At 42.3% G+C, this 23,913-nt stretch overlaps 1 protein-coding gene across 2 annotated transcripts in view; it reads left to right on the top strand.

Annotated features, from left to right (window-relative positions):
- The window catches only part of RELN (reelin), a 357,318-nt gene that overhangs the window by 154,169 nt on the left and 179,236 nt on the right, over positions 1–23,913 (top strand). For both annotated transcript variants that reach the window (XM_040971387.1, XM_040971386.1), the window contains exons 5-7: positions 168–200; positions 3,361–3,439; positions 19,697–19,793. In XM_040971387.1, the coding sequence (XP_040827321.1) occupies positions 168–200; positions 3,361–3,439; positions 19,697–19,793 (209 nt within the window). The remainder of the gene's footprint in view (positions 1–167; positions 201–3,360; positions 3,440–19,696; positions 19,794–23,913) is intronic.

Here is a 23,913-nt window from a genome sequence, read left to right as displayed (position 1 = left end):
GCCGCAGTCCCTAAGCCCTGTGATTCGTTTAGTGTGACCTAAATTTTACAACTGCTTTTGTCATCACGTATCACTGGTATTTACTTTTGTTATTTTTTTTAATACAAATATGTATTGCTTTTATGATTAACAGGTCCTCTTTCTTCTTTTTCTCTTTCTCCCTCCAGCTCCCACAGAGGCCCCGACACATGCACATCTAGGTGAGTGTCACAGAGCCTGGCGTCATCATCCATTGTCGCCTTGATCTGGCTTTGCTCTTGACCCTGAATGGATGCGGAAATCCTCTGCCGATGCCAATTTGTTGGTCATTCAATAAGACTAGACTCCTAGAAGGGCTACTAGGCTCTTCCCAGAGCAGGTGAACATGTGGGGCTGACACAGGGACTCTCAGGCCAGCTGGAGCCATCACCCTGGGGATCCCACTGAGGATGAACTTTTGGCCACGCGTTTTCATAAGGCTTTCCACCACCGGTCTTGCCCATCATAAGGATAGAATGTGAAGGCGACGAGTCAGGAGCCCTAAACAAACTGAGGTCCTTTGAGGTGGGAGGTTTATGCTCAACTGAGCAAAATAGAGGGGAATCGTGTGGCCCTCACCCTTGAAGACGCCACTGTAATGTTTTCATCACATCGCCTGCTGTTCCTGAAGCAAGGCTGCCAAGAGGTGAAGGTCACTGATTCGGGAGCCAAAATGGCTGAGTTATTGTCAGCTTTGCAGCTTGTGAGCCATGCCCTTAACCTCCCCTCCCCCGTGCCTCCGTCTCCCTCTGTGCAAGATGGAATTAATAGCAGACTCCAAAGGGATCAACATCATATGTTCTGTCTGATTTAGAGCAACCTTCATGCAAAATGCAAAACAAATACATATTAGGCAAACAAGTAGATATAGATATAGATTTAGATTTAGATTTAGATTTAGATTTAGATTTAGATGATATAGATATAGATATACTCACAGATGAACTGTAGAATGGAGACTAGCATACTGGGAATGAAGCTACACTGCAGTCTGTGTCTCTACTCCCAAATCAAAGGAGGACTCCCAATGAAGCTGTTAACTGAATCTTGACAATGGGATAGTAGACTGTCCCACATTGCCTATAGCTGCAAGGCAATGATGCACTCAGACAGCAGAATGTTGCATTTGCGACTGTTACTGAAGTACTGTACTATCGTAATAAGGTGGGCGGAAATGATGGGGACGGCAGCATGGGAGGATGGGACAGTATTGTGAAAAATAAAATAAATAAATTAGCAAACAAAACGAATCCAATGTCGCAAAACTCGTCAGGGGTCACAAATAAAAATATAGTATCATGGGGTTTTTGTTTTTGTTTTTGTTTTTGTCTTTGGTTTGTTTTGGTAGCAGAGCCCTCCCCTTCAGGTTGAGATGATCATCGGATGAGTCTGTTATTTCTAAGATGTCTAGTCAATGATAGAACGAAGTTTAGAGATAATAAACACAGAAGCAGACACCCAGGAAGAAGCTCCACTCTTATGTAAAGTTACGGCTTGGGGCTGCCTTGCTTGGCAAGCCGGTGTCCCTGCGCTCCTTCTGGCAGCCTAGACGATGAGCTGGTGGTCACAGTGGGTGAGGCAGCTTGGGTATCAGAGAGCTGGACCCTGCCAGGCTTTTCAGACATTGCATCCGCTGGCTCGGAGGAATCATTAAGCCATTGCCCCGTGCAGATGCTGTCACAGCGCGCTTTCCAACGCATCTCCGCATGCTCTCAGCCCCGGCGCCTGCGGCTTTGCGTCTGGCCAGCTATGACTCCCAGGGCCTGCTGATTCACCAGTGACCGTGACTTCATTACCTTGCTTACCTGCGGACAGGGGACGAGCACTGCCACCAGTGGGGGGGCAGTTGACCAAAGAGAATTAAAAAATACCTTCCCCGATATTTCGAAGTGATTTTTATTTCCCACTGAGTTCAGGGAATTATATTTGAGTGAGCTGAAAAAAAAAAAACTTAAAAACAAACAAACAAACAAAATCTTTGAACAAAATAAAAACTTGTGCATATGTTTTTATTAATCAGAGGATAGGATCTTAAAATTTTTTTCCCAAAAGGCACCTGCTGTGTGGTTCAAACGGCAATGGCAAAGACCCAGGGAATTTATATTAGCTAAAACAGACTGGCTAAGAGGGACATGGGAGTCAGAGTGAAGGGGATTTGTCAATGGCAGGTTAATTTTGACAATTTGTGTGGAAATAATTAGCGTTTCACGCACAAGCTTCAAAGTGAACGCACGTATTAGACCATAAATGGCCTGGGAATCTTTTTTCATTGCCTCACTCCTCATCAGTGGGAGTATGTACTTACTAGTTTCAGAAAAAAAAAAAAAAATCTTTGTTTTCAGCAGACAGTTATTCTAGAGCCTAAAAATTTACATATTTAATGCAGTCTAAGGGTAGTGATGCTGTTGTAAAACCCTGGATGCAACTGGGAATTTCAATCTTTCTTGTAGGCTGTTTCTCCTATACAGTTCTAAGGACAAAATGAAACAAAACAAAAACTATCTGAAACACCTCGAATTTAGAAAATGAGGGAAGTTTTAGGAACTGAGAGCAGGGAAGCCAGGACAGAAGAAAAGAAAATGGGTCAGCAGTCATCGTCTGGCTGCTAAGCAGCAGCGAGCCTTTGCAAGCCCTCCCACGATTAAGGGAGTTGGGCCCGAGTTAGGCTGAGTTGGGCCCGAGTTAGGCTGCTTTCCCAGGTGCAGCAGATGAGTGGGTCGCCAGAGCCGAGTGACAGGTGCAGAACCGCCTCTGCCTGGGTCCCACCCAGTGGCATCTGGGGTTGGCTTTTCTTGGGGTATGCTGATTTCCAGGCTTCCAGATATCTCAGCAAACACAACATTTTTGTGTTGTCCCTCGGTCATGTGCAGACAAAGCATACGTCATTGGCTGCTTGTTTAAATTCGGTTTAAGGGAAAATATTGAAATTCCTCATAAATGCAGCACTGTGTAAAACTGTATCTGCTATCATGAAGATGTGGTGCAGTAGGCATCTCTACTCCCGAATAAGAGGACGCCCAGCAAAACACTGAAATATACCTTGACAATAGGATACTAGATTTTCTATCTCAGTCTATATCTACAGTTCCATGATATACTTAAATAGCAGAATATTAAACTGGCAAGTGTTAAAGAAAGGACTATACTACCATAATAATATGGAGGAAAAGGTTGGGAGGAAAAAACAGGGAAGGAAAAAAGTAAGGATGGGGGAGGGGATGGAACCTGTATCTGTAAAGAAATGCATCATGGACAATGATAAAAATAATAATAGTAAAAAACTGTGTTGACTGCAATGGTGTTTGTTTCCTAAATATTTTGGTTTTTTTTTTTTCCTTTCAGCTGAATTACATAGCGACAGCATCATCCTGCGAGATGACTTTGATTCTTACCACCAACTGGAATTGAATCCAAATATATGGTAAGCTGCAGAAATGTGCCTCTCCTGCTTGCCTTCATACAAAAAGCAGCTGTCCCTTAAGGGACAGTTAAAAACGTAGAATTGAAAAGCAAATTCTGGTTTAGTGCTAAGATATCAGGGAAAATTGTTAAATTATGGAACTGGGCTTAAAGCAGACTATATATAATGTGTATTTCTTCGCTTCTTTTTTGTAAGATTTTAAAATTTATTTGTATTGGAAAGTCAGAGAGAAAGATGCGCCATCTGATGATTCAATCCCCAAGCAGCCACAATGGTCAGAGCTGAGCTGATCCAAAGCAGGATCCAGGAGCCTCTTCCAGATCTCCCACACTGATGTAGGGTCCCAAGGCTTTGGGCCGTCCTCGACTGCTTTCCCAGGCCACAAGCAGGGAACTGGATGGGAAACGGGGCTGCCAGGATTAGAACCAGTACCCCTATGGGATCCCAGTGCGTGCAAGGCGAGGAATTTTAGTTGCTAGGCTACCGTGCCAGGCCCTCACTTCTTTATAGAACTGAATCTAGGAGTTCCGCAAAGGCATGGATGTGATTAGCTTTTTCAGTTGAATAAGCTCTTTATATAGAAAACATGTGTCTGATAATTATGTTTACATTGGATGAAATAGGCGAAATCGTGTATCAGAAATAACGAATGATTTGACTCATACTGCTGGCTAACTTCCGGGTTAAGGGATCTCTCACTATTTATCCTGCAGTCTTTCCCTTTGAAGACAGTTTCAGTGAAACTCTACAGATTTTGGTGGCAAAAATTGTTGGACAAAAATTCACCCGTTGAAAAACTTATTAAATAACGTCAGTGGACTCGTGGGTTTGTTGGCAATGTGTTGTTTTTTTGCTGACTTCAAAAGAATAGGTCTGTTGACTCTGCGAAAAATCTATTTGCATAATCCCAAGGAATGCATGAATTTATACTTTCTGTGATACTAAATGCTTTTGCGTAGACAGTAAGTTACTGATAACTTAGAAGTGCTCATATGGCTTTCAAGTTACACCTGAATCCAATTAAGTTGCATGACTAGAGAACAGGCTGGAACAGTGGCTCAAAGTCTAATCCTCCAGCTTGCAGTGCCGTCATCCCATACGGCATTGATTCTGGTCCCGGCTGCCCCACTTCCGATCCAGCTCCCTGTCGGTGGCCTGGGAAAGTGGTGCAAAACGACTCAAGTCAGTGGGCGCCAGTATGCACATGGAGACCCAGAAGAAACTCCTGGCTCCTGGCTTCAGATCAGCTCAGCTCTGGCCATTGCAGCCATTTGGCGAATAAACCAGTGGATGGAAGATTTTTCTGTCTCTCCTCAAAAAATCAATCTTTAAAATAAAATATCCGCAGGTGAAATGCATTCTTGCTGTGGTTTGTTGTCACTGGCATGGTAATTGTTTTTATTTATGCTGTACAGTACATTTGAGAAGGCTACAGTTTCCTCAGAAAACTAACAATGTAAGGAGGAGATACCAGCAATACACTTTTTAAAAGGCTTTAATCCAGGACGGAAGTCCTTAAATGTGATAGAGGAATATTCAAATAGTATGTTCCAGAAAAGCAAGGAGGACTCCCAGGAGAGTTTCTTTGGGAAAGTAGCCCTTGACCTGATGACCAAGATGACAGAGTTCTATGCCTTCAGTACTTAGCAAAGGAACTTTTATGTCTTTTCTGGAAATGAACTATAGACCTAATAGTATAAATATAGAGAAATGCTGGACTAGACAGAAATACTAAGTCCTATTATTTATGTGCCATTTAAAGGAGTAATTTATCAACAACAGAATTCTGCTTCTCTATCAATATATGTTAAATAAAATTTTCTTAAAATAAATTGAAAATCCTTATTAAGAAAAGGCCAAAATAATAATTTAAAAAAAAAACAGACTCATAGCACACTTTTTACCCAGGAAAAATTCTCCACTTCTAGTGACATTTGGTTTTTTATATTATTTTAATATAGATGTTTTGAAATGATTTGTTTCTTTCAAGGAAAGCTCATTCTGTCAAACTAATTTATTTTCTTGAATGAGTTTTCTTGACAGATACAAAATGTGACTTTTATGCAGTTCAAATTCTGTTGCTTTTTGGATCAATAAAATGTGATTGATTTTGCATCAGCCATTTTCATGACTGATCTGATGTATGCTTTCTCGGTCAAAGTTATAGATTTTATGTCCCTTTTACTTAAGCTATGGTTTTTCCTACTTTTACACAACTTTTTTTTCTTACATTAAAAAAGATACTTCTGTCTCCTTTCATATGTCTTCAGAGTCATGCTATTTTACCCCTTTTTTGCCCACAGTCTCCTTTACTTAGCTTCTTTAAAAAGAAGTGAAAAGGAAAAGCAAAAAAATGAGAAATAAGGAACCTCTCAGTTTCCAGGAGATGACACATTCTGGGTTTGCCATTTTGGGTCAAATTTCCTTGACGAACTCCCCCCCAAACTTCACTTCAAATATCAAGTGTCCTCCTTGTCTGAGCATGATTCTCCCAAAGAAGGAAGTGTCCTCGGCATTAATGGACATCTTAGGGACAAACCCAAGGAGAAATCGAGAAGCTTACATTGTATCTGTGCAGTGTTGGAGAGAGAGGTCAGGTTTAAGACTTAAATCTTTCACAAGTTTACATGTTTCTTTACCTAATGAAATGAACTTTTCCTTTGATTTCATGAAAGTATAATATCCCAGTTGTTATGCGTAAATGAGTACATTGAAAAGCGTGGGACATGAGGTTATAGGATGGCAGAGGGTGGATTCGTGGTATTTGGGTATGTTAGGTGAGCATCTTGACAACATGGCTTCTCCTTCGAGTGTTAAATGCACATCCCTGCACTTTAAGATGACACTTTTAAAAAGATTTGCTGCTACGTAATGACGTCAGGCCCGCCACTTGACAGAGCAGAGTCTGTATTAGCTTGTTTGAAATTGACATTATCTGTTATAATTTCATATTTTTTAATTCTCTCTTGGTTTCGCTGGAAAAGAAAGAAGAGGCACAGTCTTAAACATCTGGAGTGTACAAGCTGATTTGTTAGAGTAAAACTAAGTGTGTACCCAAAGGATTCTGTGCTTTTCTCAGAATGGATACCCATAGGGGTGACCTGTTGAGTTTGGCCTGTATAAGTAACATTCTTACCAAACTTTCTCACCTTAATTTTGCATTTTCTGATATGCACTTTGCCAGATAACCTCTCGATGTGTGAACTGAGAAAAGGGATTTGAGTCAACGTATTAATGTTTCCATACCAGTAACACATGGGTACAGCTCGCCTCTGGTTTCCTTAATGTTCATATCTTTTGGGTTGCAGATTGTTCAACTCAGTTCTGGCTTTGTTGTGCTGTTGACTTTTACCTCAAGTTTTTGAAGTGGGTGTTCATTTACTTGAGTTTCGTAATTTCTGTCATCACTATCAAATAGACCTTGTGTTATAAAGCTAAGTGAGATGTGAGGCCTTGGCTGTCATGTCTTCACTGGCGCTGAAGTATGGCCCAGGGGCCTAGGCGCTCAGAGGAAAACAGTCTGTTGGCAGTCAGGATGTTGGAGTGTTGGTCTAACAGGAGGCTGTCTCCATTGTGACTCCACATGGTCCGCTGGACGCTTATCTATTTAATACCATTTTACAGAGAGCAAATTTGGAAAGCTCCCTCGTAGTATGAAACAGCAAATGTTCGGTGCTGCTTTTCCAGAGGTGAGTTATCAGACACCCCGGACAAATCCAAAGCTTTTTGGTGTGTGAAAGTTTATGAATTTGAAGTGTGTAGTTGGACACTTGGCGCACAGTTCTCGTTGAGTGAATACATGACAGCATGCTGGTCAAGAATCAAGTTGCAAAAGGAACATCAAGAAAAAAGAAGCAAGCAACATATAACAACATTCATGTCTTCAGAAATGAAAGCAGCTACGCTTCCAAGCATTTGATGGTGTTGAAATAGAAATGAGAGATTTTTTTTTTTTTTGCATCACTTCTTGAAAGTACTGTCTACCTTACTTGGTATAAATATCTGAATTGATTTAAAATGCAAAAGAATGTGCTTGGTAAAAAAAGTTTCAATTGATGCAAAATATAAACAGAAAAAAAGTGAGACTTATTCCCACACTAGTCCTGTGTTCCATTTTTATAGAGGCAACAACTAGGGGGAGAGTTCCACTAAGTACAGAATGAGAAATTCTGTCGACCAAGTGGAGTATCCAAGCCATGAGGCATAACATTCATTCTTTTTTAAGATTTATTTTATTTTTATTGGATATGCAGAGTTACTGACAGAAGGGAAAATAGAGGAAAAAAAATCTTCCATCCACTGGTTTATTCTTCAAATGGTCACAACAGCCAGAACTGAGCTGACTTTGAAGCCAGCAGCTTCTTCCAGGTCTCCCATGTGAGTATAGGGGGCCAAGGGCTTGCGCTGTCCTTTGCTGCTTTCTCAGGCCATAAGGAGGGAGCTGGATGGGAAGTGAAGCAATCTGGACTGAATCAGACATTCAAATGAGATGCCTGAGCCCTATGCAGAGACTTAGCTTACTATACCATAGGGCCAGCCCCAACTTCAGTGCTTTTTGTTGTCTCCCTCCCTTCCTGTTCGTGGAAATTTTCATTTCCGCCAAGCCTGGCTTGCCTTCTCCCATGTTTTCTGTTTGCTGCTACATCTCAGGGGATCTCTTCCTGGGAAGGCACATGCTAGGTGGTGGTACACCTGTCCTACAGACAGCCCCTGCGTGGCCCATCACTTCCTCTTGTCCTTGGTGAGCAGACCACATGGAGACCCTCCATCCCCACCCTATGCAGTCCTCTGGGGTGGTTCCTCGGCTTTGAGCCCTGCTCAGGGACATGGAAACTGTTCTGCTTGTGGCGTGGGCCCTGGGCATCCTTGTGCTACTGAGTTCTCCTGTGGGAAGATGTGACCGTGACCTTCTGCCTCCCTGAGGTCTGGGGCATGGCTTCCTTTTACTCTCTGTTCCCCCAATCTCTCTGGGGCACAGATAGAAGAGTGGCCCTTTAACTTGCCTCTTCCTAGCCACTTCTCATCATCTTTGAGTGAGAAATGTAAAGTCAAGTCATACATGAAACCAACAGCAAAAACCCTGCATGTCACCTTCATGGTAGCTCAGCCTTGTCAAGAGGGAAGCTTCCGTACTTGAACTTTGCCCTGATGCCCTGGTGTACACACCCGGGTACATCTCTGGACTGCAGCACTGACCACATCAAGTCCGGTGTGCTCTGGAGCTTGAAGGCATGATACAGTGCAGGTGGAACAACATGTGTTAACAGAAAAAGAGCATGGAAAATGATTATGTTTTACTACAGCGTGTCTTTACCTTCCAAAGAGTTACAAACTCAGGCATCTGTGTTTTGCTTAAGTGATCTCTTTACTGCTTGTCTCCTGAACACCACCAAAGGCATCTGCCTCTGTAATGTCACTGGGCTGATGTTCCAGTGAGAGACATAGGCCTACTAGAAACATAATGGGGCCCATGAGCAGGCCAGTACTCTCCTGTGGTGCTAGCATCCCGTATGACACCACTCCCAGCTCTATTCCTATCCAGCTCCCTGCTAATGGCCTGAGAAAGCAAATGAAGAAGGCCCAAGACATTGGGTACCTGCATCTATGTGGGAGACCCAAAAGAAGCTCCTGGCTCCCAGCTTCATTTCAGCTCAGCTCTGGCTGTTGCAACCATTTGGGAAGTGAACCAGTGGATGGAAGATCTCTCCTTTTGTCTCTCTTCTTTCTGTAACGCTGCATTTCAAATAAAAATAAATACATCTTTAAAAAATGAAGATAACATGATAAACAGCAGTTGGATGACCGCAGATGTCCCTCTTGCAGCACAGTGGTAGAGCAGCCATGCTAGTAAAGACGTCTCCTTCAGCAGGGGTCAGCGAGAAAGAGCTTCTTCTTGGGAGGCAGTCAATAGAGGAATGAATCACAGTGCTGACTGGGGACATGAGCCATCCAGAAGAAACACACAGAGGAAGTGGTCTCCGTCCATGGGCTGATACTACAGCAAAGTTTCCAGTCTGCAGGAAAGGGAGCCAAAGCCATGGGCCATGGGGTGTAGCAATGCTGGGAACCAGAAAGCAAGTGGAGAGCACTTGCACTTGCATGTGTGAGCAATCCTGTTAGAGAACCTATGGAATAGAGCCCCTAGAACCCACTGCATCTGGGAGTCCCTGCAAGGTACGGACTCATTGGAGCCAAAACGTCGTTGGATTTGGCTTCTTCAAGTTTGTTTCCTGTGAGCAAGCGTTGTCTGAAAAATAGAATATGAAGAAAACTGGATTGAACTGGGCTAGCTGGAACTGGAAGAGAGAGAAGGAAAAGCACGATATAGTTAGTGTGTGTCTCGAAGCCCCACCCTCCAGATGCCACAGAAGCCAAGGGGCTGCCACCATTCAGCAGAGATTTGAGAACCACGGTTTGAGCAGAGTTGCCAGGAGATCCCCAAACAGAAAGACTGAGGAACAAAGTGACTGAGAAGGACACTGGAAGACAGTGGAGACCACTGTGCTCAAGTCCAGCAGGCCCAGGATCAGCAAGCCTGGGAGAAGCTGACCAGCGAGCGTGTCCATCTTGTTTCTTTCTTTTCAAGAGCAGGTGACTACAGGAGACTGTGAGTGGGTGCTTGAGTCAGGCAAAATAAATCTTTGACAGGCAGAGTTACAAAAAGAGCAGAGACAGAGAAAGAGAGATCTTCCATCCATTGGTGTACTGCCCCCAGTAGCTGCATCAGCCAGAGCTGAGCTGATGCAAAACTAGGAGCCACAAGCTTCTTCTGGATCTGCGCCATGGCTGCAGGAACCCAAGGACTTTGAGCCATCCTCAAGCCATAAACAGAGAGCTGGATTGGAAGTAGAGCAGCCAGGACATAAACCAGCACCCATATGGGATGCTAGCACCACAAGGCAAAGGATTAGCATGCTACGCCACCACAGTGGCTCCAGGAAATCTTGTAACTGGAAAGGTTCATCAGGAGGTTTCACTTTAATGCCCTGAGATGTCCATCTGAGTGTTTATGATTTTCTTCTGGACTCTATGATTTAGATGACTGAGACAGCTCCCTTGCTGGGATTAAATGTCCATTGTGTTTGAAACAGGTGAGAAAACTTTTTTTTTCCAGGCACCGTGTGGTAGCATTCACCATCGCAGGAGGTCAAAAGAGTGTGTGTAGTTGTGGCATTCTGGAGGGGTTATTTTTGAACCCAACTAGCATTTGTCATCATACCTATTAGCAAAGAAGCCATCACATTTTTCTAAACCCCTGGTGCAATGAGAAGCTTTCTCTGACCTTCCTTGGTGAGAACTAATGAGAAAGAATGAGTTATAAATGGAGTTTGTTATTTTCACGTTTAGAGCAGGTGTCAGCTCCTTAGGGTGGTGATAAAGGTATGACACAGTTAAAGGTGATATTATCATTCTCAGTCTCAGGAAGCAAACTTTTCTCACTTTTTCTTTTGTAAAAATACTTCACATTTGCAAAGAGAAAAGGATTTAAAAAAAAAAAAAAAGCTAGCTTGTTAAAAACCTGGTCTTTGACTCTTTGACAATGACCATGACAATTGCTTGCAAGCAAACAGCCATGCCCTCTTGACTGTAAAATATCCTCTCTTGACCATCAAGTTTGATCCCCAGGTGAGCACGCTGGTCACTGAGCTTTTGCTGGACAGTACTAAGAGCTTTGGCGTCTCTGAAGGAGTCAGTGGATAACCCAGTGCCTGCTGGCCCCCAGGATTTCATGCTGCTGGATGCTTCAGTCTCTGCTCTGGCCTCCCTCTCTTGCAAGTTCATTTGTCAATTTTGTCAGCACACAGGATGCGTGCTGGACCTGTGGCTAGAGAAATGAAATGAAAAAACTTCTTTTTCTCTTATTTTTCCAGTTTTTAGGTATTTTTTTTAAATTGCATATGGTGGACCTGACAGGTAGCTTAGCAGCTCAAGTCCTCATCTTGCTTGCGCCTGGATCCCTTATGGGTGCCGGTTCATGTCCTGGCGACCCTGCTTCCCATCCAGCTCCCTGCTTGTGGCCTGGGAAAGCAGTGGAGGACTGCCCAAAGCCTTGTGACCCTGCACCTGCCTGGGAGAGCCGGAAAAAGCTCCAGGCTCCTGGCTTCAGATCAGCTTAGCTCTGGCCGTTGCCGGACACTTTGGGAGTGTATCAGCAGATGGAAGGTCTTCTTCTCTGTTTCTCCTCCTCTCTGTATATCTGACTTTCCAATAAAAATAAATAAATCTCTTTTAAAAATGTATATATTGTTTTCTGCAAGACGGTTTTGTAGGTTTAGAGTCCCTCCTTCTCCTCTCCTTCTTCCCTCCCCCCACCCCCAGTTTGTCCCTGTGTTATCACCATGTTGGAGTCTCTTTGTACAAGTAATAAGTTTAACTTCCCTTTACTTAAATGTATCATGACATGGTAGGTATAGGGAAAAGTAGAAAACCTAGTATCATAGTGTAAAGGCGGGCTTGTATTTTTCACTGGGAGGCCTACTTTTATTTGAGAATAAAGATGCATGCTGTGTAGTACCTTTACTTCACAGTATGCTACGCTGCCATGTACGGCTCATATGTATGTGTGCGAATATATATGTGTGTATATAGGTTGCATATGTATTATTGCTCTTTGTGTATTGACTGGTACCTTTTACATCGTTAGAACGGGTACTGTTAAAATGGTTGTAGTCGCTCTGTTCAGAAGGGCTAGCAAATGGGTGACTGCCTGATAGAAACCTTTGATGGCGTCTGGGAGTGTGAGCCTGAGACAGCTCCACAGGCAGCAAATTACAGAGAGGGGATTTGGTCCTGGGGACGAATGGTATGTGTCTCACGTGAGGATTGGATGATGACTGATTGTCAGTGAGTTTCCAGGTGATTAACTTGTTTCAGCGGTGCCAAGCCTAAAGGTTGAGCGATTTCACTCCCATCTAAAGAGAGCGGGTTTTGTCGTTGGCCTCCCCTTATCAGGATGATGTTACCACCATCCATTCATAAGCCCCTGACTGTGGAAAGGAACCCCATTTCCTCATTATTCCTTCTCATTCCTGCATGCTGAAATCCTCCCTGTGAGCAACTGTGATGTGTGGGTCCCTGGTGTCCAAACACACAACGCTTTTCAGTGTGTCTATTGAACTGGGGTGGGAGGCGGTGGTTCATTCCTCATAATTATAAAATCGGGATCAAAAGCGTAACGATCCTTTCAGAAGTGTGCCTCTCTAGTGCTGAAATGCACATCACAGGTGCCTCTTTGTCACAAGACAAAAAACAGCCAGCTAAGTAACAAACAGCAGATAAAGTCACAAGCTGGCAAACCACCAAGGAACTTGTTAACGATAGGAAACAAAACCGTGTTTCAAAGCACTTGCTTCTCTTTTATGCTTGTGGTTTGGCCCTGGGTATGTTGGTCAGCAAGTACAAGTCTTCATATTGGATGATTGTTTCATGGGATTATCAGTTTGTTTGTTTTTTTTTTAAGAGTATATAAATAAGAAAGATCTTTTTTTAAGAGCTTCATTTATTTGGATTGAATTGGCAGATTTACAGAGAGGAGGGACAGAGAGAAAGGTCTTCTGTTCACTGATTCGCTCTCCAAGTGACTGCAACAGCCAGGGCCGAGCTAATTTCGAGCAAGGAACCAGGAGCTTCTTCTGAGTCTCCCGCGCGGGCGCAGGGTCCCAAGGTTTGGGGACATCCTCCACTGCTTTCCCAGGCCACAAGCATGGAGCTGGATGGGAAGTAGAGCTACTGGGACATGAACCAGCACCAATATGGGATCCTGGTGCATGCAAGATCAAGATTTAGCTACCAGGCTACTGCTCCGGATTTTTGTGAATGAGCTGAGGATGTATCTACATCTGATTGTTAGGTGTTTCAGTCCAGCACATTCACTCTGAATGTTTTCTGTGAAGCACATGCCATTACTCTGATTTTCGTAAACTTCTCACCAGCAAAACAAATTCCCCTTTTCCTGTAAGATGGAAATACAAATTTTAGGAAAAGTCACTATCAACTTACAGAATAAATTGTTAACAGTAAAAAAAAATGACAGTGATGCTCATGGTTCCTATAGAACTGGAGTACTTTTCTCTTGCCAGCTGTGCCTGGATGGAATGGGAGGCGTGCTGGACCAGAAGTCATCATCTGTGTAATGAGGGGGTGATGAGATGCAGGGATGCTGCAGGTCCCATCTAACTCAATGATCTGTGAACTCGAGCCATAATTGATGAGCTTCGTTGGAGCCTAAGCCTGTGATAAATAGGTCCAGAGAGGGTTCGATAAATTGAGTCTTTGCATGGTCTTTGAGGAGCGTAGCTGCATCTCTGGTAATGTCTTTTAATCATAATGTGCAGCACAAAATCTATTTGGAGGCGAAACATTCACATATGTCACGGTGTTTGTCACATACTTATGTTCATGGAAAATAGGAAAAAAAGAGAGAGAAGAGAGGTATCTTATATGAGAGAAACATTTGGTGTTGATTTTTCTCTATGAAGCTGAGAAGTTGTGTATTTTTAATCCTAATAAGCCTGGCAGGGCACATTCCTTTCTCAGTTTTAAAACAAAGTCTGCTTCACATGAATTATTTGAAACTCCCTTCTTCCCACAGATCTTCGTAGCATATGTCACCTAACTTTGTAAAACCCCATCCTTTGCCCCTGAGATTTGTCAAAGCAGAAGAAACTCAACTGGGAGGACATGGATTTACAGAGCAGCAACAAACAGCAGTGGGGTTTTTCTTTGTTTATCTTTTGGATTGGCTGGGAAATTTTTTTTTTTTTTTTGCTTTAAATCTAAAACAAGAATGAGCCACTCACCACGCAGTAAATTGTACCCCAGTTCTTAGAAACTCAATAGAATTTTTCCTACAGGAAGAGTGAAATTTCAGGTTCCCAGGGATCTAGAGAGACTATCCTTTGTTGTTCGATACATTCACTCCTGGTACAGTGTTTGGCCTGGTGATTAGGGCCCCTCCATAGAGAGTAGCTAGGGTTGATGCCCAGTGTTGGCTCCTAACTTCCTGCCAATGCAGATTCTGATTAGAGGCAGTGATGACCCAAGCGGTTGGATCTGTGCCACTCACATGGGAGACTTGGGTTGCATTTCCAGTTTCCAACATTGATCCAACCCTTGCAGGCCATGGAGCAGTGAACTGCTATGTGAATGCTTGGATGTGTCTTCTGCATTCCACCCCCTACTCTCCTGTCTGTTTCTTGAGTAAACAAAAAGAAATTCAAGATATCAAACTCCACCGAACCAAATTCAACTATCAGAGACATACTGAGGAAATGGGGAGGAAAGAGCTGAAATAGCATGTGGGTACTTAATAATTATCTTGAATTTGGGGCTGAAGCAGCACTTATTTACTTGCCATTTTCATGTTCATTTCTATGATTAGGTTTTTTACAATTCGTCTTGTCTTTCTGACATGGATCACTGTTCTCTTCTGGGAAACCATGACCACAAATTCTTCACAGTCTCCATCAAGACTGTCTTAGTTTGTGCTACTATAATGAAACATCTGAGGCTCGGTCAGAGGCTGAGCTGTGTTGCGGGTCATGGTTCTCATTCAAGGTTAAGCAGCTGCATCTGAGGAAGGCCTTGACGCAAGCAGATTCCAAAGATAGTGTGGGACAACACATGGTGTGAGTCAGGGATACTCTTCAGAGCCCATTAACTCATCAGTCCATCAACCCATTAACCAATGAATGCATAAATCCGAATCACCTCTTAAAGGTCCCACCTCTTAATATCTCAGAATGAGGATTATCTCAGCATAAATCTTCAGACTGTCGTAGACATTGTAGTTGTTCATAATGAAACCGAGTTAGCTTTTCTTTTGTGATAATAACATTCGTAAGTATAGTTGCACAGTGCTTACCTTTCATGATAGAGAAAATAATAGGAAAGTTACTTTATGACTCAGCAAAGTTGCTTTGATTGGCAGCTCATGCTCTTTAGCAACGTGAGTCAAAATTAACTCCACTGCCCGTGTTTGTCTCAGTAGGTTGGATTGATACACATTGAAGAGACATGATGGAGGCTACCGTCTTCCAAAAACCAGATGAAACAAACCGATTGTTCTTAACCCCCTTCTCTGTTGGCTTTATATGCTCTCTTCTTTCCCATATCCCCTAAAGACATGCACTGCCTTAATTTCAACTGGATCCGGAACCGTTCTTTCTGTCCCATCTCATGGAGTTCTAGAAGTTCAGCTTGTCTTCTCCAGGTGGCAGCATGACCAGAGGGCAGTCAGTTTCCAAGTCGCTGATTTCCTAGAGTTGTGCTGCCCAACAGGGTGGGCACCAGTCACCCGTGACTATTGGACACTTTGAAATGTGACTAGTCTGAATCGACATGGACTGCCAGTGTAAAACATACTCCCTGACTTGAAGCTCTTTTGAAATGGTAAAGGTCTATAAAATACACCATTAGTCATTTTTATATTCATTGCGTGAAGATAATTTAATCATACAAGTGGCGTATACCTTATTCAAATTGCTTCATACCAGAAATTTGGGGATTTTATATTGTGGAATATTTTCACGTGCAGTATGGGGTGTTCAGAGATATGACCCAGGTCTAACAGCATAATTCATTTAGCAGTCATAGATATTAATACACCTTTTATTTGTGCCAGTATGGTCCAAGCTGTGTGGACCCACTGCACTAACTGAGCTGTTTGTGTGTTGTAATTTCTGTGCTGTCTACACCCTGCTTCACATTCACCTTCCTTCCTTCTTTTTTTTTTTTTAATTCAAGACCAGTGCTGGGGCCATGTGTCTTGGATGCATTTCCTTAATTCCCCAGTTTAATGTAAATACCTCCAACCAGCACGTGCTCTTGTTATGAGGGATGAGGGACAATGAAAAATGCAAAGGGTGTTAAGAGTCAGCAAATGCTGGTCCAAAGTTGTAATCGTTCTAATTTTGAATCCGTGTGACATTAAGCCAGTGCTTAACCTCTCTGAAGCCCAATTATCTTATCAGAAAAATAAGGACAGTGATAATGATCTTAAGAGTTGAAAGTGTTAAATGGGCTTTGAGGTATTAGACATATAATGAATTGCAGTAAATAGCCGTGAATGCATTAGCACCCCGTGTTACAGCTATCTGTATACTTTGTTGGCTTTCTTTCTGTAAATCTGGGCTTCTGGGGGGCAATGACAGTGTTTTAAGGGTCTTTGTATATCCAAAGCTTAGTGCAGTGTCTAAGTCCTCAACATAAGTTTGTTAAATACAAGAATGAATTCATAAATGTAAGTGAAATATTTTACTTGCTGGCAGCTGATAGAGATTGGATTGGACCACCTGGGGGGGTTGGCATTCAGGGTAAATTAAAATAAATTATATTGACAAGTCCAGTCAGGGTGTGAAAAATTCAAGCAAAGGACATTTTTAAAGGCCTGGCAGGAAGCTGATAGATTTACCCCATTCACCCTGGAGAGAGTCATTGTGCCTCCAAGTAGTAGCGAGCCAGTGGGCAATACCTGATCATTATGAATCCCCTTATGTTTCCCAAAGGACACCAGTGCCTTTCAAACTTTATTGTAAAGTTCGGATGTATAAAGCACAATTAGGAGCAAGTGGGGAGAAGTGCAGTATTTCTTTGCTTTTTTTTTTTACTCGTGTATTTCTTTTGCTCATTCCTGCTAAATGTCCAAATACATGAAACATTTATTATCTTCTCCTTGGTTCTTTAATTTCAGATTGTAGGCACAATTGCCCCTAAATAACATACGTATATCCACGTTCTGCCTGAGCCTTCTTTGATCAAAATTATGGGCAGAGGAGGCCTGCTATATATATATCTTTTATATAGATAGTATGCTTTAATATTATATTGTAGGCTGGAGGTCTGCCACTCATTTTGTAGAGAGCAGGATTCCTACAGAAATGTGGATGCCTCATTAGCAGTGAGCTTTCCTTTGAGAGACACAAGGCCAGTCATGCTACAAGATTGGAAGTTTCCTGTCATTTCTTTCCTTTGTCAAATTGGTGTTTATCCCAAGCCATTTCACTACAGGAGACCAAATAATCCTCATCTATCACTAAAGAAAGAAGCCCGCTGTAATTTTTTTTTTATCCTTTCTCTGTACAGTTATCACATTCACGACCAGGTTACAGAATTAGAAAAATGGTAGTAGTTATGTTCATGAAATGGGTTCTTGGTAGGGGGTGTGGGACTCGAACACACCACAACTGGAGCAGACGAAGGCCTGATGATGATGGTAATGGCTAACACGTCATGCCAGGCATTATTCCAGTTCTTTAGGAATCACACCTTAGCAGAAGTTCTGTTTATGAAATTGTCTCTTATGCACTTATTTATTCAATACCAAATAATTCTAGGATGCAGCGTGCTATCAATGATGATCAAGAGACAGGATTCTTTCTCTTCCCAGGCTCTAAGGCATCTCTTCTGATATCAAAGACATCTTATTAGGCAATCAAGAGATTATTTGTATCTCCTACCAAGGCTTGCGATGCTGAGATATACATTCCATATTTAAAAAATCCCTTTTTTTTTCTAAAAAGATTAAGACATTTGATGTTACTGATCTGCTCGTATGGGAACACAATCGAGAAGGTTAAAACAATGTCGCCATTTATTCCTTGTATAAAATACAAGAATGTTTGCACTTGGAATCAGTCATTGTCTTGTTACTTGAAATGCAGGAGAGGAGCTTTATGGGAAGAACAAGGTTGCTTTAACTCCTGGTGTGGAAACTCACGGTTCAGGATCAGGTGTGCCCATTAGTCTGGTATCTGGGGAAGCTAACCATGGCAGACTGCATGTCCAGCCAGTCGTGGGGTGGGGTTGATGGCGGAAAACAAGAAACTGGGAAGAGGACCTGAAATTAACTTAAATAGCCAACCCTCTGTTGAGAGCTACCTGCTTCGCCCATGACCTAAAGGCCTTCCCCTGGGCCTACCTCGTAGCTCTCATCATTAGGTCTAGAGCTGTCCCTAAACCATCTGATCTACTAGCATCATTCCTGTAAATGTTAGCATGAAGCGTCTGCATGAGTTTGGAGCAGCAAGCTCTGTTCAATCATAGCACATGTATTTGCTATATATATTTTATATATATGTGTGTGTGTGTATGTATTTACTTTTCTACTTCTGCCTCTTAGCTTTATGGGCCACTTTATCTCTTCACACTTCTCTGTCTTCCTGCTTGGATGGGCCTCCTTTTGCTGAGAGTAACAAACAGCCAGAAGGGCGTAGCACAAGGGTCTCTGAAACAAAGGGCGGAGTGCCCTTTCCGCCGACTTGGGTACTTGGAGTGTAAAAGTCATTGAAAACGCTCTTTCCACATGAAATACAGCTCTTGGGCGGCTGGAGGTTCAGACAGGGGAGGCATAGATCTTGCTTCCTGCGCCGTAGGTGTGTAATGATTGTAGGAGGAAATGCCACAATGCAGAGCATCGTAAATGCTACTGAAAATACACAAAGTCAAACCCAGAATAACCGCACCTGCGGATGCTGCTACATAGACATAAATAACTTTATTTTCAAAACTTTTTCTCCTAAGTTTTTATTAGTCACTTCATTATATAAGAATCAAGTAGCTAATTCTTTGTAAGGTTAACCTAAAAACTCAGTATCCAAAAATTTGCCTGGCTTTATTTATATTTTATGCTGTCATGTGCATCAAATATAATCTGATTCAATTCTTAGGTTGGTGGGATACATACAGACAAGTTTGTTTAAGGACAATTATTTTAAACACTTGTGTCTACCATAATATAAAAGAAGAAAGTTTTAAAATTTGTGAAACATTCTAGTTTCTGAGATACAGACTTTTAGTTTATTATAGAGGTAGATATCATTTTGCTTATGTTTGATTTGCCCCAACATCGTTTTACTAGATCTGTTAGGAATTCTGTAATTATTGATATATATTGCCATCTTCCATCATTAAATACTTACTTTAAAGTTTGTTGTGTACTTTTTGGTTTATACTTGACGCCCCCATTAAATCCTCAGAAGAACTGTATGAAATTAGGTTTAGGGAGACCGCTAACTTGCTCATCAAGTAATCTAACAATCTGCTCTCTCCGAAATCCAAATATGTGGAAGCATTGTCATTTATCTTCAGGTTTTTCTGATTTCAAGTCTCCTTCACCTTGTCATCATGCGGAATAGCATTGCTTTCCCAGAACCGCTCAGTGAGGCCGAAGAGCCATCCGCGTTGTACCTTTTCCCACCTGAGCAGTAAACCATCGTGTGTGCTGGTTCTCAGACCGGGCTGTGTGCTGTGTTCCCGCAGGGCTGCCTGTAACAACTGTGAGATTGGAGACCAATGTGGGGCGATCATGCAGGGCAATGCTGTCACCTTCTGCGAACCGTACAGCCCACGAGAGCTGGTGAGTCTGTGCTCTTTGTGTGTGCTGTTTTGTACCCTTGGCTGAACTTTGTGGCAGCAACAGATCCGCTTACACTCTGACAGTTCAGATGAAAATTGGCGATCTTACTGATGACTTCCGTTTGAAATATCTCAAAATGATGATGCTTTTGAATTTAAAAGTAAACCATTCAGCAATAACATCCAAAGTATCAAAAGATGGCATGAACTACGATGCTTCCCTGGATGAGATGGCTTTATAAAAAATTGGCGCCTCGTGATAGATGAGGGGGCCTTCAAAAATGAGGCAGAAAAGATGAATTAGGATAAGCTTATTTTGACAGTAGAATGTTTGAAATCTGAGGATTGTTTTTACGTGATGTATGTCGTCCATGAACTTCTTGAAAATTTCTCCACATATGACTTCAAAAAAATTTTTTTACACCAAAATACTTCTCTTTTGATTTCAGGTGCCTACGAACTTTTGAAAGTACCCTCTCAGGCTACTTACATCTAAACATGCATCACACCTAAAAAAAGTTAAACTTGTATAAAGTGGTTTTAATTATTATTATTGCAAAGTCAGGTATAGAAAGGAGGAGAGACAGACAGGAAAATATTCTGTCTAGGGATTCACTCCCAAGCAGCCACAACAGCCGGAGCTACACCATTCCAAAGCCAGGAGCCTCTTCCGGGTCTCCCACGCAGGTGCAGGGTCCCAAGGCTTTGGGCCGTCCTCGACTGCTTTCCCAGGCCACAGGCAGGGAGCTGGATGGGAAGCAGGGCTGCCGGGATTAGAACCGGCACCCATATGGCATCCCGGCACATGCAAGGCGAGGATTTTAGCCGCTGAGCTACCGCGCCAGGACCAACTTGTGTAAAGTTTAGCTCTTAAAAAAAAAGATTTATTTATTTTTATTGGAAAGACAGATATACAGATAGGAGGAGAGACAGAGAGGAAGATCTTCCGTCCGATGATTCACTCCCCAAGTGAGCACAATGGCTGGAGCTGAGCCAATCTGAAGCCTGGAGCCAGGAGTTCTTGCAGGTCTCCCACACAGGTGCAGGGTCCCAAAGCTTTGGGCTGTCCTTGACTGCTTTCCTAGGCCACAAGCAGGGAGCTGGATGGGAAGCAGAGCCACCAGGATTAGAACTGGTGACCATATGGGATCCCAGTGCATGCAAGGCGAGGAGTTTAACCACTATGCTGTCATATCAGGTCCTAAAATTTAGCTCTTAACATTGTCCTTTTTTTCCTCCTTATAAGTAAAAATGCTAGATGTTCATTTTGTCTAGTTATCTTTCAACTTTGTGTCCTAACCACAAAGGAACTTTGATAGATTTTAAGTGAAAAAGCATTTGTGCTTTTTTTTTTTAAATATTTTTGTTGGAAAGGAAGATTTACAGACAGAAGGAGAGACAGAGAAAGAAAGATCTTCCATCTCCTGGTTCACTTCCCAAATGGCCACAAGGACTGAAGCTGAGCCAATGCCAAGAACCAGGAGCTTCTTCCAGGTCTTGCACACAGGTGAAAGTCCCAAGGACTTGGGCCATCCTTCACTGCTTTCCCAGACCATAGGCAGGGAGCTGGATGAGAAGTGGAGCAGCCAGGATAGGAACTGGTGCTCCTGTGAAATTCTGGTACCTGTAAGTCAAAGGTTAGGCAATGAGCCATTGCATCAGGGCCCAAGCACTAGTGCTTAAAACAAAACAAAACAAAAATTGGGGTTGATGCTAGGTTACAGAGGAGCAGATTGCCATCCCTGGCTTGAGATTCGGTAACCCTGGCTTGCTAAAGGTTGAGTTCTTAGAGCCCAGTGGAAGGAGGCATGAGCATTCTGGATGGAACCACTGTCCGTTTCCTGAGCTCTGCGGCAGCAGAGCCACTGGGCCTGTTGATGCGAATGGGGGGGAGAGACTGCTCCTTTCAGATTCTTGAGAAGGCTGCGAGGCACTGCTGAGGTTCCGTCCTGGCTCCATTCCTTGGCCTAAGCTCTTTCTCCTGCACATCTTACACTCTGCCTTTCCCCTTTCCCCACCTGGGCTTCAAGGGGTGTCCTTGAAGGTTGCATGTCCTCTGGTTGCATTCCTCTCTTTTGTCACATGGTATTCAGAATCACTGACTGTAAGAAGTAAAGGGAAAGCTTAGGTAGGTCATTCAAAGAAGATTTAGCTATCCAAACATGAAAGCCAATTAATTCTTGTAACATGGCTTTTATGCTGCTTGAATACCCCTTTCGTGGCAATAGATACATTTAATTTATTAAAGATACTAGCGTCAGAACATTGATGAATTGAAGAGTTTTCAATTGGAATTAAAACACAAACAGAATTAATTGGATGCAAATTAAAATAATAGGTGCTCATAATTCAAGTCTCAAAAACTTGTATAATATTCCTGCAGACAAATGTGGCTCTGGCAGCAAAGTTCTTCTTGAAAAAATTAGATTTGCCAGTACATTTTAAATAATGTACCATGACTGAATTAATTATCTATAAACCTTAAGCAAAATTCAATTTTTGCCATAGTTAATTGAGCTTAGGATAAATACCTATTTTAGAAGGTGCCCTCATTAAGCAGTATTTATGGAAATTTTCGGCAAAAATTTTTTTTGTTTTTTTTCCTACAGGCTAGTAAAAATTACAAATGTCTTGGGGCCAGCATTACAGTGTAGTGGGTTAAGCTTCTGCTCGCAACACTGGCGTCTGATGTGTGTCTGTTCAAATCCCTGCAGCTCTGCTTGTAATACAGCTTTCTGATAATGCTCCTTGGAAAGCAGCAGAAAATGGCACAAGTTCTTGTTCGCTGAGACCCTTGTAGGAGACCTGGCCTTGATCCGGCCCGGCCCTAACTATTCCAGCTGTGAACCTGTGGATGAGTGATCTCCCTCCTTGGCCCTCGTCTCTGTGACTCTTACAATAAGTAAACCTCTGTCTCTTTTTTTAAGAAGAATCAATACAAAAACATCAAAGAATATAATGCCCAACTTCAGATTTCCGGAATGTAAAAACTCAAAGTTTATTTGGAATGTTTATAGGTATCATTATTCTTGATTGTTTTAATATAGCCCAGATTACAGTGGACACTCAGTTTGAAGTGATGTGTTCCTGAATTAATGTGATATTAGCCTTTAATCAAAAAGAACAATGTTTAAAATAAGCACATTCATCTAAGGTATTTTAAAACAGTTTCAGCTTTTTAACCTCATGGGAAGTATTTCCTTAAGATAGATTTTTACTTGGATTCAGAGGAAATAGATTGAGAAATATCTCAATTCATCTTCAGATAGATTTTGAAAAGTAGGGACGATGTCCACAGTTTACTAAATGGTGTACCATATTGTCGTCAGAGAAATAGCCAGTTGCCCTTGGTGTCTGTGGGAAGCTGGGCTCTGGACTCCTGCGGGCTTCTAAGTGTGAATGCTGAAATTCTTCACATGTGATGGAAATTTTTAATTTTAACCCACATGTATCCCATGTACTTTATATCATCTCTGATTATTAAGCCTTACTCATAATGCCTAATGTAAGAATTGTTTTGTGTAATTGTTATGTGTCAGAAGACAGGAATGCCATGTCCACAGATGCCCAGTACACATGCATGTCCCCTCAACCCAAACCTCTTCTTCTTTGAGCTGGCTGATGCTGTACCTTGTGGATCTAGCTTGTAAGACATACCCAAGCTGTGCTTATCAAAGACAGATACATCAAATCAAAAGTCTGAAATTCAGTTATCAGTGGCCGTTATGTTTACCAAAACACAACAACTCAGATTGTACTTCCAAACTGAACCTAGTCCAAGCTGTGATAAGTGAGAACTAGTGAAACCCCTAAGCTTCATTTTTCTAAGCAGTATGCCTTCCTGAGTGTTCGCAAATGTAGTTCTTGGTGAAGATGGCTCTAAGTGAAGTTAATTTTTTGAAAATTCTCTTGTAACAGTGTGCCCCTGGATTTTTAAGATCCAGTGTTCCCAAGTGGAAACCCAAGGAGGACTTACTATAAAAACTGAGGGAAATAAGATATTTCATTTAAAGGAAATGTTATTGTCCATTTTTCCCCCGTGAGGATTCTGGTGGGAAAGTACCACCTCAGTTAATGAGTCATTTCTTTTTCTTTTTTGACCACCCCGCTCTTCTTCACCA

This window comes from Ochotona curzoniae, unplaced genomic scaffold (assembly GCF_017591425.1).
Source record: "Ochotona curzoniae isolate NIBS_2020 unplaced genomic scaffold, NIBS_Ocur_1.0 contig_21, whole genome shotgun sequence".
Classification (NCBI taxonomy): domain Eukaryota; kingdom Metazoa; phylum Chordata; class Mammalia; order Lagomorpha; family Ochotonidae; genus Ochotona; species Ochotona curzoniae.
The sequence above is the reverse complement of the archived record's forward strand: the minus strand, read 5'-3'. Positions and strand labels throughout refer to the sequence as shown.